The 16,388-nt window shown below is 41.1% G+C and overlaps 1 protein-coding gene across 1 annotated transcript in view; it reads left to right on the top strand.

Annotated features, from left to right (window-relative positions):
* LOC108894801 (ankyrin-3-like) overlaps positions 1-16,282 on the top strand; it is a 108,675-nt gene extending 92,393 nt beyond the window's left edge. Inside the window, 10 exon segments of the mRNA XM_051066325.1 lie at positions 1,488-1,562; positions 3,046-3,177; positions 3,349-3,492; positions 9,049-9,718; positions 9,819-10,011; positions 10,364-10,447; positions 12,608-12,691; positions 12,870-13,142; positions 14,056-14,127; positions 14,704-16,282. Coding sequence (XP_050922282.1) covers positions 1,488-1,562; positions 3,046-3,177; positions 3,349-3,492; positions 9,049-9,718; positions 9,819-10,011; positions 10,364-10,447; positions 12,608-12,691; positions 12,870-13,142; positions 14,056-14,103 — 1,703 coding nt within the window. The 3' untranslated portion in view covers positions 14,104-14,127; positions 14,704-16,282.
* Positions 16,283-16,388: the final 106 nt, after the last annotated feature.

Raw genomic sequence — 16,388 nt, 5'->3', positions numbered from 1 at the left:
ACTCCTTTCTATTACTGGGGGCCATCATCGGTTTCATTTCACACTGAGATTAAGGTAGCTTCGTACCTCACCACATGACACCACACCACTCACCTACACTCTAGACATGATAAAGACCTAATGGAAATGATTGTTTGGGGGGAAAATATGACCTTGTGTTTGTTTTGGTCTGCTTGCCTGGTTTGTAGATATCATTTGGTGGTACTCTTGCTCTCTAAAATCGCTCTGAAAACAATTCATTGGCTGAACTTGACAATCACGTGAATATTGGCCGCACAGGGGAGTGTCATTTGTAACTTGGTGGAAAACCTTGTGCAGCTGCAGATTACATTTTGATTTCAAGTTGAAGCCATGAATTGCTTTTTTCAGTTGGAGGGCATGTTGCCTGATGGTAGATGGTTTGTTGTCAGTGATGTGATACAAAAATCTTTAACTCTTACTACTAATTCTAATTCTACTAAACATCAAATGTTTTAGTGTGAAAATTTGATTTGTGATTGTTTCTTCTTTTCTGGCCTCACAGCTCCTCGTGCTTGTGATTGTATTTTGTGTTATCAGCTGTTTCACTGATGTTGTTTAATAGTGTTAGCCCAAAAAAGTAGTTATTCCAACAATCTAATTTCACATTTACCTCATGTTTATTTAGTTGACCCTGTTAGCAATATGAAAGCTAGTCTAGAGAAGATGGTGTGGAAATCTCCACTATGACAGTAGATTTAGCAAAGTGGTGAAATTCAAAGGAATAGTTTAACTCATCCACTGGGCACATTGCCTCCAGGCCAAAAACAGAAAGAAGAAATAAAACTTCATGTAAAATCAACAAGTGTTTAATCTTTGGTTTCTTTATGGATTAATCAAATGAGATATAACATCTTAATTAGTGAGCTTTCGAGGTGCTAAGGGATTTTTTTTAGCTTTAGACAGAACCAGACTACCTGTTTCGCTCCATTTCCAGTCTTCACACTAAGCTAAGCTAATCATTTCCTGGCTCCACTTTCATGTTGAACAAACAGATATGAGAGTGGTATCAATCTCCTCCTTTAACTCTCCGCAAGAAAACAAATAAGTATATTTAGGAAATGTCAAACTATTCCTCAACAAACATCCATTATCTAAGCTGAATCACTGAGGAGAGTCTGGCCAGAAAAGCTCTCTTTTCTTTCAAAGGTGAGACATGGGACAGTGAGCTAAAGTTGGTCTTACGTTTAATATAAATATCACATCAGAAAATGGTTTTTAAAAAAAAAGAAGAGGCACAAACTCAGTTTAATTAAGCAGGTATTTAGTAGGTAGCATGGTAAAAACCACATTAATATTAACAGTCCATAATAGACTTCAGTTCACAATCCCAATCTCTTATACTCAGTAAATGTCATTGATCCTCTCTGCAGCCATTCTATTAGATCTTCATTTAGTTTGGGGATTGTTGTCATAATACCATACATTTTAATTGTTCCTGTCCTGCCCCTCCCTACTTCCTCGCACAGGCCCTCAGAGTCCCTGTGAGAGAACAGACCTCCGCATGGCAATAGTAGCCGACCACCTTGGACTCAGCTGGACTGGTGAGTCTACACACATCTCACCTTTTCAACACAAAAGCCAAAAACAAGCTTCATTCAAATCAGTTAATTGTCAATGGATTGATCAGCTAATAGACTGATACTGTTCAGTCTGTTCAGTGGTTATGATACTGGTATTTCAACAAAGAGGATTCAGTATGTGAATTTTGCAGAACACCAATGTGTGGATGAATCAGCTGGACTGAGTTCAGCTTTCAAATCACTAGTTTTCCAGTGTTTGTTGCCACCTGGTGGACATGTAGTGTGAAACATCCTGACTTAGCAGTACTGCAGTGGTAGTTGTGATCACATACATCATCACCAATATACATACATCACAACATCCAAGTAGAAAAATGAGAAAAACTCTTATTGCATTGCAGCTTTTCAATTTAATTTGTGAAATTTTAACACATTCACCTCATGTTGAGACATATTACGAGGCAAGGCTGAAAAATATACAAAGAAATTCACATATTATTAATTTTAATGGACTATACAGCAGTGTCAGTACATTTTTCCTTGTCATGTCACTTTCTGTTTGAGTGTATTAAGGGGGAACAGTGTGATGATATTTTTGTATATAATGTGCTTGAGCAGAGATAAGGGTGTGGCCTCTGCAGTTTTGTCCAAGTCTGTCCACCTGCACTGCAGCACTGCCCCACGCCTGTGTGCATGTGTGTGAGTGGGTGCACCGTCATCCTCTAAAGAGTGTATGAGTGTGAGTAGTTGGTAGTTGTGTGCCTCTCTGTCCAGTGACTGAGTGAGTGTTCTGTAGAGGAAAGGAATCTAATCCATATTTAATGTGCGTTCCTGTTGCAGAGCTGCAGTGAACAAGCAGACCCACTGAACATTATGTTCTCATGGTTTTAGATTTATAGTTTGTGTGATTGTCTGTACAGCATTTCACTCCTTTCATTAGCTGTAGACTGTGCTTGGCACAGTATTGTGCAGTTACAATTATGTAGCAAATGAGCACTAAGGGAATAAATAAAAATGAAAGTGTTGACACATATCATGGTGATGTGTTCTGTGCTGTAGTTTTACCACATAAGAATATCACCTCCTGTTTCATAAGCAATCAAGTCAAACCCAAAAACTGATCAGTTGAAAGGTGGATGTTATTTAATGTGTATTTTAATGCTGCAAACTTGAAATCTGCTGTAAAATATCACCCTCTCCACATGTTTTTCTGAATTGCTGAAAAATGTTAGTGCTCCCCCTGCGGCTTTCATTTTTTCACACTAAATTCTGTGTGACAGTCAACACCTCTTCATCAGATGTTTTCCAAAGTTGCTGCATTTGTGGAAGCAGTTTTGTGCCTGCACTCCCTTTTGCAGTGTTTTTTCTATTTTCTGTGACTCACTAGAAATTCCTCCTATCCTTGTAATGTTAGTGCCAAGACCTACCCAGTGAACAACAGATATGCTTAGTTTTTGGTTTGACTTTCTTAAGAAAAAGAAAAACTGTTCGCCTGTTGTTGTAGAGCTGGCCAGGGAGCTGGATTTCTCTGTGGAAGAGATCAACTTCATCAGAGTGGAGAACCCCAATTCCCTGACAGCACAGAGCTTCATGCTCCTAAAGAAATGGGTGCACAGGGACGGTAAAAATGCCACAAGTAAGCAGTTTGTGTCTTTGTGCATGTGTGTGTTTTCAGAGAGAAATGTATGTATGGTTCATATCCAGGTCCACTTTTCCTAGCTGATATTAATGTGTATCAGAATAGATGTTAAGACAATATTAATGTTTCAATTATGTAAAAATGTTCCTGTGTTTCTTTCCCCTTTAGCGGATGCTTTAACTGCGGTGCTGACTAAGATCAATCGGTTGGATATTGTGACTTTGCTGGAAGGGCCCATATTTGACTACGGTAACATTTCAGGCACACGCTGCTTTGCCGATGATAACGCAGTATTCCCGGATCAGTCCGATGGTAAAGTGTAGCCCACCCTAGCTGAACTCTCAGTCTATCTCTCAGTCTATCCCTTCACCCTTCTTCACCTCCTCTCTCAGCCAGATAGTCAGACCTGACTGTGTGAACAAATACAGAACCAATCGGGCTTGACCAAACAGTGGAAGTTAATTAGAAGTTAATCAAAATGACTTAATGCTCTAGCAGGTTCATGGAGCTCAAAGTTAATGGACCATCAGGTAATAACAGCATTAGTCGTCTTTATTAAGCAGTCACCCCAGTCAGCTTGTTAGTTTTCCAACACTGGACAGTGCAATTAATTTGTAGCACGCAGTCATTGGAACATGAATGGCAAGTGATAGATTTTTTTGGGTGATTATAAATATATTTGAAAACCTCTAAAATTTGTACCAAGTGGTTTAAACTTTAATTAAGTGCAGGAAAATCATGCATGAGACGTTTTTAGTATGACTGTTGACTGTTTTTGTAAAATGTCCAAAAGCATGATCCCTGAAGCAAACGTAAGCCACGAATGAATTGGTGTTTCTGTCCCACCTGAGAAATGTATTGATAATCTTTGAAGCACGTTTTTCAGTTGGGTTAGGGCTCTGGTTCATAATTTGGTTAAACAATAGTTATGTTTATGTGTATGTTAAAAAGTTTTACATTTCTTTCCTTTTATCAATTTTTGTCAAGCTCTATTAAAATACATAAAAACATAATTATAACAACCAATTTAAAACAATGGCATGCTCGCTTTAAGCAGAATGACAAATCTTTTCACCCCTCTTTCTATATTTCTCTCTTTCCTCTTAATTGAAAATTAAATGTGGCAGCCAGTTGTTTTCTCTGATTTTGACAGACCTAATGAGGGCCATTTCAGAATTCTGCTGAAAATGTGCCATTTATTACAGATAATTAATTATAATGAAGCAATTAACCTGTCACTTAATGCCTGAGGTGAAAGCAACGGGTGCATGCTGGCATTCTAAAACAGCAGGAAGTTGATTATTGTAGTTTGTCCCACTGATTTGGGTCATTTATCAACATGGTTTAAGAAACTACTTTTAAAGTAGCTAGTTGATTGATATATATATTTTTAGGATAAGCAACTTACACCTTTGAAGGATATATTACATCTGATGTCTATAAATCCTCTTAGAAGTCACAGCAAAAAAACACTTGCTCAAAGCAAATAATAATGTCTCTCTCCTTTAATCAGTAGTTGTATGTACAGAGATGGCAGGCATACTTTCTGAAATGGGCTTCATTGCAAATCTGCTATCAGGTTTCTGCAAGTCATCTGAACACAAGGATCAGTGCTACTTTTGCTTTTGCTAAAGCTGGAGCAAAGATGGTCTTTCTGTAAAGATGATTTAAAGTGAAACCAACATTTAATAGATAAAATTGATCAACAAAATGCATGGCTATGGCTTTGTGTGAGAGGCTGCCTGCTCTGATGTTGTTGGCTTACAATAATACACTTCTAACACTCTTCAAATGGGTGGTGCCTTTTCAACAACATCCTTGAGTGTTTCTGTGTGGCACTTGATACTCAGGATGTGCTCTGCCCCAGACAACACTCCACATGGTTGAAAATGAAACACCTTTTTTCAAAGTGTACAGTGTATAATTATGCTTCTGTGTCACTGCTGTTAGCTGTACTGTACCTGTCATCTCCTGGGTTTCCTCCGAGCCTCCCAGCCTCTACGCTCCACTGCAGCTTCTCCTGCTTTGAGACCAGCAGACTCCCTGCCTCCGCCCTCTCCTCCTCCTCTCTCTTCCTCTCGCTTCTAGCAACTAACTCCCAAAGCAAATTCCCTTGTCAGCGCTAAGCACCACTAACAAGCTCATTTCCACCAGTGGCTAACTTTTGCTAACTTAAGCAACTTTTGGATCCAGTTGCTACTGAGCTCAGGGTGACTACTGAAAGACTGGAAACACAACAGCACCCCACGTCGGGGCTAACCACTGCCCACAACTTGCAAAAAGTTGCAGATGTCTCCTGCCTATCTCTGCACAAACTGGATGGCTATTTAGGAAGCGTTAGCATTAACATACCCCCATCACGCAGCCCTATCAACACAACTGCTGCTACCATTGAGGATACCAAGATCATTTAGGGGCTTTTACAGGCTTATGGATGAGTTTACATTCCACATAAAAGAAAGCAATTAATTATTTCTGAAACACAATGAGATCATTGTTAGTGTGGAGAATTTCAGCTGTGTACCAATGCCATACTAATTCTAAGAGAGTTATGAGTATTAAATGTGTTTACAGTTGAAAAGTGGCCAAATTAAGTATACTCAGACAACATGTGGACATAAACATTTCATTTTTGAGTTGATTGTTGACTGTCCCACAATGCAATCCACAAAAGAATTGCAGTAGAAAAAATCTGACTAAAAGACCTTTGAAAAGAAAGGAAGCAGCTCTGGGAAGTAAACCAGACGTACATTTACCATACCAACCACTTCACCCTTGATGTCTTTCCTCTTTTAAAACCAAGAAATTCCGTTTGAAAACGTTTCTGATAAATCGTAAATATCACCTTTATGTTGCTTGTTGGAGTTTGTTAGCACCACAAGCCACACGAAAAGCTACATTTACAATGTATTGGAAGTATTTTTTGACAATATTTTTGACTTTTATAGGACAACAGACTTTAAGGGTAAAGACTGTCTTAGTTAATGAAAATCTGGGTATTGCCCCACCTCCATTAAAAAGAGCAGTTCACAGCCACTCCCCTGAACTTTTGGGTACCATCCACAACTTTCCAACATATTGCTGACATACTATTATTCCCTGTTAGTATAAATTATATGATACATAGTCATAGTCTAGTTAGTATGTAGTATGAAAATGGGACTCAGCAGTTGTTTGGAGCCAAAAAGTTCTTTGTGAGCGTTAGGGAATTTGTTCTAATGATCCAATTTTCCAATCTTATGTCCTTTTACTTGCCGCTGAACAAACCTTAGATTGACTAGATTCCAAACCTTGTCCTTGTGCAAGACATAGCCAGAATCAGAATTTTGTCCCTTTATTTTTACTGTCCTGTAATAGATGTTTTTGATGCTACTGCTCTTGACTAAGAAGCCTTTTCTTGCTTATCAACTGAGATAAGTAATCCCATGATTCTTTTGGTGTGCAGTATCTTTGCTTCTGCAGCTTCTTGAACATTAAGCCTTTGTCAATCATAAGTTCAGTCCACTGTGCATTGTGTGTTTGTTTTTTCATCCAAGTCTTGTCTAACATTTGTTCTTTGTTTTTTTTTTTGTGTGTGTGTGACAACTGAAATAGCTCCCCTGTGTCCTCAAACATCTCACCCTGTCACCCCTCTCCATGCTACACCTGTGTCCTTTACCTCCATCTCCTCTTCCTCTTTCCCCTCCCCTCCTGCTGTCCCTTCTCCCTCCTCCATTTTTCACTTCCCATCTCCCCCCTCAACACCTCCTGTTTACCTCTTACCTGTTGCTCCCGTCCTCCCTCACTTCTTCACTCTGTCTTACTCCCCACCTATTCCCTCCTCCCCTCGAAGTCCTTTCAGCTGCTCCTCATTCTTCTCTCTCTCTCACTTTCCTCCTCCTCCCTCCATTGCTCCGCTCATTCTTTGCCCTCCTCCCCATTCTACCTCCCCTACACCTGTTAAATTGTCTCCCCCTCTTCCATCTTCTTGCACCTCCCTCCCCTTATCTGATCCCTCCTCTCCCCCTTTTCCATCTCCTCCTCCTCTGTCACCTTCTCCTATTTGCTTTCCTTCTCTCCCCCTTTCCCTTCTCCTCCCTCTTTAATATGTACCTCCTCTCCTCCTCCACTTCCTCCCACCTCTACCCTTCCACCGCTTTCTTCCCCTTCGTCTTCCAATTCCCCTCTCTCTCCTCCACGTTATCGATCCCCTTCACCTCCCCTACATCACCACTCTCCTTCTCCCCCTTCACTTCCCACCTCCCCTCCACCTTCTCCCCTACCTCCTGGTGTCCCTCCTTACTTCAGGCGGGATCGTTCTGTTCCTGAGATTTACATTTAGTTGCCTGTTGGTTGCTCTGCTCATCTCTGCCTTTTGTTTAAATCAGCACAACTAACCTACCTGGATTCTGCTCAAGCTTTCGCTCATTAACTGCAATAACTACTGAGCCGATAAGCTGGAGTCAAGCTTGTTTTAAGCTGCTGTGATGAAAACCCCTCCTCACTGATTTCACAGAATCAGTAGCTCTGGTTCTGACTCTGGGTCTGAGGTTAAGTGCTTTTACAAAAGGCTTGGCTGACTTAAGTGCCGGTGTGAAACCAGGAACTCCCAACAGTTTCTGATCAACTTTGCACATGACATTAGCATGACTAAAAGATTGTGTAATTTTTATATAAATACAGTATATGTCTAAACTTTTTTATCTTACATTTTATATTCTGCCTTTGGTACTTTCATTTCTGTTTCCATCTCTGTGTGATCTAGTCATGTGTCTACTCTGTAGTGCTGGTTCACCAGTTACACATAAGTTTCCATGTGTTAAAGGAGTATTCATTCATTTGTACTGGCCACTTAGCGGCAGCAGAACAAGCTGTAAACACAACATTATCATATTACGTTTGCACATTTAACAGGTTCGTTTCCTTTTTACACATTCAACTGACATGAAGCAACATTACAATTCATTTGAAGTTGTGTCTCTATCCACCTGTTAAATACAAGTATAATATTATACAAGTAAATATTCGCCCTCTTTTAACTGTATTCTGCTCTCGACCAACTCCTGAGAGAAACATTTCTCTTTTTAGCTGCTAAGTGTGCCGATATAGTCACCAGCTAGTCGCTAACTTTGATGCTGGGTATGTAGCATGTGCAGAGATTATTAGAGCTTTTTTCAATATGCGAAAATGGTCAGTAACAAGCCCGCTGAGAATTTAACTCTGTAGTTCCCCTTTGTAGCTGCTTTTAGTTCTTTGTTTTGGTTTTTCAGCCTGCACACACTACCTGACTTCCAGTTAACACAAAGCACTTGTTTGTTATTGAAAACACTCATAAGCCCGCTGTATGCTTCCTACGCAGTACCAGACGAGCTGCATATTGTCTCAGGAGTATGTGGAGACCAAAACAGAGATAAACTGGAGTCAGTAAATGAATGAATATACACCTGCCCAGCACCAAACGACAATCAGCGACTTGCTGGTGGACATGATGGAGCAATAAGCTGCTAAAGAACAAGATATTTCAAGACAAAAACAGAAGAAGAAGGAGCATGAAGATTAAAATAGACACAAACACAACTGCAAATGCCTGTCTGCAGGATGTGCAACTGTTTATAAGTAGGTTCACCATAGCAGCTTCGTTAAGCGATGGTTTGTCAGTGTTGTTCACAGCTTGTTTCCGCTGCCCCCAAGAGGTCAAAAAAAGAGTAACAGGGTTACACCTGTGTGACTTTGGAACAAATTTGACCTTTAGATGTTACAAGAGTTTCTCATTTCATCACCTCCACCACTCTACCTCTCCTTCCCTTCCTCCTTTCCTCCCTTCTTTTTTCTTTCCCTCCCTCTTCAATCCCCTTACCCTCTAATCCTTTACTCCTGCCATCCACCCAGGATACCACAATATAGATCTGGAGCTGCAAACTCCCACAGACCTGAACTACGAGCCCCCCACCCCGCTCCGCTCAGATGACTTCTTTAGTGAGGGCGATGGTAGCTTAGACTCCCCTAGCAAGACCATGCTTACTAGACCTAGCGACCTCTCTCTCACTCAGACCATCAGTACTTCCAGCAGCGACCCCCTCACAGTTGCCCCGGGCCCTGGCTTCTATGCCCCAGAGCCCCCCATTGTTGGGCCAGAAGACACAGCCTTGACCACTGGAGAAAGAGCAGGGGAAAAGGTTTCTTATGAGAGGCCAGATAATGACAGAAGGGCAGTAGACAAATCAGGAAAGGGAACAGAAGAACTGGAGGCAGAGCCAGATGTTGCTTTGGAGAGAAACCGAAAAGAAGATGGTGCCCCAGACATTGGTCAAGGAAATGGAAGGCAGGAAGAAGAGGAGGAGGAAGAGGAGATGACCCAGGAGAGGCTGCAGAGTCTGCTGGAGGACATAAAGCTAGAGGGCGGCTTGGAGGACGAGGAGATGACAGAGGAGAGGGTGAATGCCATCCTCGAACAAGTGCGGCAAGCCGAAAAAGTCGTGTGTTCAGTTCCAGGTTGGAGAGGCGAGACGTCGGACGCGATCGCAGAGTCGTCAGGACTGCCTGGCGCTGAGGAGGGCAGGTGAGATTTATTTACAGATTCACACACCAGGTTTACAGGTTTACTGTCAGCAACCAGCAGTTCTGTGATCATAGCTCCTCAATATATTTTACTCCCCGAGCCCTGACAGTCTAGCCGATTCACTGGAGCAGCCCCCGGCTCAGACCAGCAGACTGAATGGAGGTCACACTGACACAGCCAGGGAAGGGAAGGCAAAGGAGGCCAGGAAGAAAGGATCTCAGGAGGACAGCAGCACAGCAGGACCAAGCAGAGGGCGAGAGGAGGGAGGTGACAGGTCCCAGCACAAAGTCCAGGTAAGACTCATTCTTCCATGAAATCAATGCACAAATGCAAAGACATATTGGTGTTTGTAAGTCTTGACATCTATTTTGTCTCGTCAAGTCCTTAAATATCTGTACATGCTGTTTTATATAAATTTTCAAGGATTAAATTGTGTTATAGTGGGCTCTAATTACAGACCAGGAATATGAACCTGTTCTCTTTTGATCATTTCCTCATTTCAGTGGTACAGTTGGTGCAATATTTCATTTTAATTCAACTTTAACCATTCAAGGGACCACACAAAGTGTTTAACTGACACATGTACACACTCACAAACACACTGTGATCATTAATGTTACACTGCCACTGGGCTGCCTTCGTCAGGGGAGCGTTAGACCTGAAGAGTCCGGCTCCGATGAGGAGACCACTGTCACCACCAGGGTGTACCGCAGACGGGTCATACTCAAGGTGTGTGAGAGCTGGTGTGTGGAGATCTGGAGGCAGTGTGCAGTGCACTAGCATAAGCTCTGTGACTCTGTGCAAGTGTGTGAAGACGAAGTCACAGAAAGATTGAACAAGATTGTGCTGTGCATCTTACAGCTTTTGTGTGTTTTATAGAAAGTATGAGAGTGTGTTTTCTGTGTATTTGTCAACATTGGAGTGTGTTTGTGTGCAGCTATAGTGTTTATAAGAGTAAGACAGTGTAAGAGGAAGACTATGGAAACCCATTCTATGTATCATAGAATGGGTTTCCATCCAATTGCTTTTAAGAGAATTTTCTGTTTGTTACATTACATACATTTAGTCACATTGAAAACTCTTGAGTGGATACAGTAAAAAATAAAAGAAATTCAAAATATAACAAAATAGTTTTTATGTCCAACTGATGTGGAAAAGTTTGTGTGTAGATAATATTACATAGAAGGATGGACAGAAAGTTTTTCACATAGTTTCAGATTTTTTCTTCTTCTTCAATGGTTTAATGGAAACTATTTGGAGAATAAGCACCATCAACTGTTTATCCTGAATCGCCCAACTTCAACAGTAACATTCACATGACAGCACTGGATAGAAACACACATCAATTCACATTTTCTTTTGCCAAATTTCCAAAACCTACTCTACATGTGGATGGAAACCTGACTACAGTTGTGAAGGTGTGTGTGTGTGTGTGTGTGTGTGTGTGTGTGTGTGTGTGTGTGTGTGTGTGTGAGAGAGAGAGAGAGAGAGAGGAGAGAGAGAGAGAGAGAGAGAGTGGATGTTTAGCCTTGCTGTAGCATGAAGTGCTACTCACTGTCTGTTGGTGTGAGCCACTACATGACCTGCCCTGCTGTTTGGTGTTTGGCATTGCTGCCTGGCTGGTGGAGTATTAGTTGTGCTGCTATATTGTTATTATAATTCCATTTGTGAGCATAATTCTGAGGCTGGATTTCCACAGGAGCAGAAAATCAGCCGACAGATGTTTAACCCACAGTCTGATGCATAGAGGACGTACGTTTAAATGGCCCTCATTTTAAATGTTTTATTGTTTTCCTCCCACAGCAGTTAATTTGTCCATGTATCCTGGCAAAAATTATCCTGAGCCCCAGAAACGTTTGCTCATTCTTAACTCCGACTGGATAAAAGAATCATGTAGATGCTTAACCAATAACATTTTTTTAGCTTTTTCTGCTTCAACTATAGAAATAAAATATCCCTCCCAGTTCCACAGAAGCCACAGTGATGTCTTGTATTCAGCTTACAATCATGGAAGACCAGAGAAACCAGAAAATATTTACACATCAGAGTAACTGGAACCAGAGAATTGTGGCATTTGTTGCAGCTCTACAATGTAGATGCTCTGTCTCTGTGTAAATGGAGCCTCATTTTTCAGCTGACAGTGTGGTAATACATGTATATGGTCTTTAGTGTTGTTGAATCTTTACTGTGCACAGCAGGTTTGAAAGTCATGATCATGGCAAAGTTTGCTGTTGAAAGTTTGAAGCTTTTTTGGTTGATGTTGTAAATTTTGGTTTCTTCTGGACACATCCTCCTGAAGTTGTTGGATTCTGCGAAGAACAAACAGCTACTGACATGAATGTGAATAATTAACTTCACATCACTCTAGCGTGTGAAACAATATGGCGTTTTGTCTCTGACACTACAGGCTTGTGTTTTGAAGTTTTGGTTGCAAAACTATATTAATCAAAATGTTACTGTACTGTACTAGCATCAGCTGGGTTTTCCAAAGTGTCGTAGTCATACCCTGCCAAAATGCTAAATATTGGCTGTATTAAAAAATAGCATAAACATTTTACAGAAAGGGTATCAAGTTTTAGGGCATGTTTTTGTCCGTCTCAGCATTTTGTAACAATGAAACTGCACATAAAAAAACTTGAACTGCCTCAGTCTTCATTACCATTAGTGCTGGTTTTGCACCTGTCACATCAGAGTAGTTCTGCAGTGCGGTTTTCAAATCTTTATTCTTGATTTTAATAGAGGGAAACCCAGCAGCTGTGGCAGGCAGGCTGATGTCTGTTAAGAGAAGTTACTGTATTTTTTGAATAATAATCTCAACCTCTACCTTTACCCCTTCACCCTCCCCACCCACCTCTCATCCTTCTGTTCATATTAAAACCTTCACCCCAGGGAGAGGAGGCCAGAAACATTCCTGGAGAGTCTGTGACGGAGGAGCAGTTCACAGATGAAGACGGGAATCTGGTCACCAGAAAAGTAACCGTCCTCACCCTCTGCCATCACCTGTTCCTATCTCATACGCACTCCACACACACACTCCTATGTGCCTTCGTCACCCTTCTTTCCACTATTTCTCCTCACTAAATGCTTTCTTGCTTCATCCCTCCTCCTCCTCCTCCTCCTCCCCTCGCTGACATGCTTCTGCCCCCTACAGGTGATCAGAAAGGTGGTGCGCCGCATGCACAACTCAGAGGAAAGGAGGGAGAGTGAAGGCGAAACGCTTACAGAAGAAGGAGCTGGTGTTGGTGGTGGTGGTGGTGTAGCAACAGGTGGAGCAGATGCTGCTTCATCAGCAGCAGCAGCAGCAGGAACAGGAGGAGGGGGAGGAGGAGCCACGGGGGGGAAGGGCAAGAAGAGAGGGAAACGCTCCCGTCAGGGCCACAAGGCTGAGAAGTCCGGAGAGGAGGCCCAGAGAGGGAAAACTGAGGTTGGCGTTAAAACCAACCGTCTATCTGAGTCAGCTGAGCATCATGGCCCAGTTTCACCTGCATGAAGCTGTAACTGTGATCGAATTCACTCAGAGTCATGTGAAAGAATCTGTCATTTCCACTCACAGGATTAACACTCCATGCACAGCTTTTAGCCACTTTTAGCATGAAAAGGCAAAAAGTCTCTCTGTTACAGCTTTCTGAAGTATCCAACACTATGAAACACTACATGGGGTAAAATGGCAAACTGTGCTTACCCACCAGTAATTATATTCCTAGGATCACACAAGCTCACATAGTGTAGTCTGATTTTAGCATTTGTCTCAGCTGTTTCCTGCTATGCTAGTGTGAATAGATGGATTGCAGTTTGTGAAGTGCTGTGTAACGGTGTATCAGGGTCATTACTGAGGCCTGGTTTGTTGTTTTGCGGTTTGCAGTGGTTGTATTGTGCTGTGTGTTTCCTCTGCACTGCAGTGCATCACTAGTACTTAGTGTTACAACACCAACCAGCAGGTTCTGTGCCTTTTTAGCTCGCTGTTTGGGCTTGAGAACCACTAATATTACAAGTGTTTCAACTAATATAGAAACAATGAATACTTCTCTTTTTCTGTCTTTTAACATGTATTGATGCAGGCATGTGTGATTGTGTTTGCAAATGTAGTAAAGTAGTATTTTTAAACATCTTTCTTCCTTCTCTTTAAATTCATCTCTCTTGCAGCATGCTGTCTGTGATCTCCTGATGTACAGTAGTTGAGCTGAACTGTGTTCATTAACACACATGGGTCATATTTAGACTGAGCACAACACTAACTTTTTTTTCTTTTTTTTTTACTTCTTTCTGTCTCTTTTTACCTCTTTGTTTTTCTGTCTCTGGATGAACCTCCCTGCTCCTCACAATCTCTCTCTCTTAAGCCTGGAGATAGCACCAACAAGAAACAAGGGAAGAAGAGTCAGTCATAACAGTGGAGTTCTAAACTGAACCTGGTAAGAGGCTACTAACGTTTTGATTGTTATAAATAAATGAAGTCAAGAGATATTAATCTAAGAATTCATTTCCCATGTTTGGGGTATAAATGATTGACAGGAATAGGGCATTTGTTCATGTCAAAGTAGGTCCACTGAAGTGTTTGTTTTTGCCAGTGAGGTTCAGATTGTTATTAGAAGTGTCTGACAACATTATAGTTAGGAGATAGACCTTTGTATTACAGAATAAGAGCCTTTTTGTTTAACCAGACACATCACTCTTAACACTACATGACTCTATCGACAAAAACAGTGATTTATCTGAGCAGAACACAGGAGCTGCTGGAATGTCGCTGCCTCCATCTGTTAGTTTATGTTATTGTGTGGTACTTTTACTTATGTAATGGATCTGAATACTTCTTCCACCACTGAATGTTACACAGTAACACAAACTAACTAAACAGATGGAGGCAGCTGTATTCCAGCAACTCTCGTGCTCTGCTTGGTAAAATACTGTTTTTGTCAGTGCAACATATTGCAATGTTTCTTGTTAAACAAAAAGCATCTTACTCAGTTTGTTATCTTTTTACCCTCTAGGTCCACAGACGTCCACCTGCGACACCACACACACACACCCTGGGAGGAAAAACGGACTGGAGCCCCTGAAAACGAAGAAGCCTCGTCAGTCAACTAGAACATGTCTGAAGCTTTCGCTTAACAACGCATGGTTTTCAGCGAGACGACGCAAAACAAGTTACTTTTCTTTTCTGATTTCGCATGAGCATGTCACCAAACTCACTCACTTGTCAGAAAAAACACAGAAGGACACGCATGGACGTGAGCTGAAACTTAACTTTTATCTTTGACGAACGAAAGGCGTCTGTGACCAAAGACGACGCAAACGGGAAAAAAAGCAAAACTGCTGACAGGAAAGACAGACTTGTGACTCACTCTCTCTCAGACACTCGCCTTATATGGTCTATTTTTTCCTCCTGGACCCACAGTATTGGGGTGTACTATGTGGTTCTGTTTTTTTAAAAAAAATGAAATATAATAGTAAATGGGTGATTTTGTTGTATATAAATGACACTGTATAAAAATCTAAAAAAAAAAATCAGTAGCTTCACAGATTGTTTATGCACTGATTTGAGTTGATGAAGCTTTGCAGGGTCGGTGCATTTGTATTGAGAGGTCGACACTGTTTGAGCAGCCTTGAGTGTGTGACCTGACATGCTCTTCCCAAATGAATATTAAAAAAGGAACAAAAACAGCTGTATGTAATTGAGAAACGAATGGAGAGGGAAAAAAACACTGCTTGATTTTAAACAAAGGGCGTTTCTTTAAAGCCAACAGCTACTTCCGCTCTGTCTGTGGAACATTGTCTTCAGAGAAATGATACTTTGCTGCATGTGACGTCACTTTATTTTAACTTTTGCTTTTTCTTTTACTTCTCCTAATTCAAAGCACTGTAATACAATTAGAGAGGGTTTGATGGTACTTCTGTCTGTGTGAGCACTCATAATAACCCAGCCATCTGTCATCTATTACTGTTTTTATTTTTTACAAAACACACACTCCACACTCAAGTGACGAGATAGGAGAGTTTCATCCTTACGCTTCAGGGCAGTATTGAATATCCCTGAATGTATCCTGCAGACCGGCACATTGCATTATCTCCAACCTGCTAGCAGCCTTGTGTGTGTGTGCGTGTGTGTGTGTAAAACATCAAATAAAACTTGTCTATCTGTACATCAATCATGCATACTACAAGTGTAAGTTTAGGCTTTTAAGTCTGCTGTGGTTTTAAAAAGGGGACTGTTTTTATTTCGGACAGTTTGATGATTTTTATCTTTATTTAATTGGTTGTATTTACATTAGAACAGAGGATCTAATTTTTATCCCCGTCACCCACATCTGGTCCTTTTTACTAATGGCTAAAATCACTAAAATAAATCACAGTATTGATCACATGTTAAAAATCAGATTTTCTGTTCCTGTCTAAATCTGTTTTGTTTTTTGTGTTTTTTCATCTTTCTTTTTTCATACAAAACCACCCTAAGCATCCATTGTTGATGATAAATCTGGTACCAACAACATGTATGACGAACCAACATAGCCTACACTGGATGATCCAAGTAATTATTTAAGCAGAAAAATAAATTGTGTTTAAACTGAACATCTGTGCGTCAGTCTACTTTCTCCCTGTTATTTCAGTTTTGCAGTTTTCATGGTTTCAACCAGGACAAACTGCATATTTGCTGAATCTGAGGCCGCAAGCACTG

Source organism: Lates calcarifer, linkage group LG23, assembly GCF_001640805.2.
Source record: "Lates calcarifer isolate ASB-BC8 linkage group LG23, TLL_Latcal_v3, whole genome shotgun sequence".
Lineage (NCBI taxonomy): Eukaryota > Metazoa > Chordata > Actinopteri > Centropomidae > Lates > Lates calcarifer.
The sequence above is the reverse complement of the archived record's forward strand: the minus strand, read 5'-3'. Positions and strand labels throughout refer to the sequence as shown.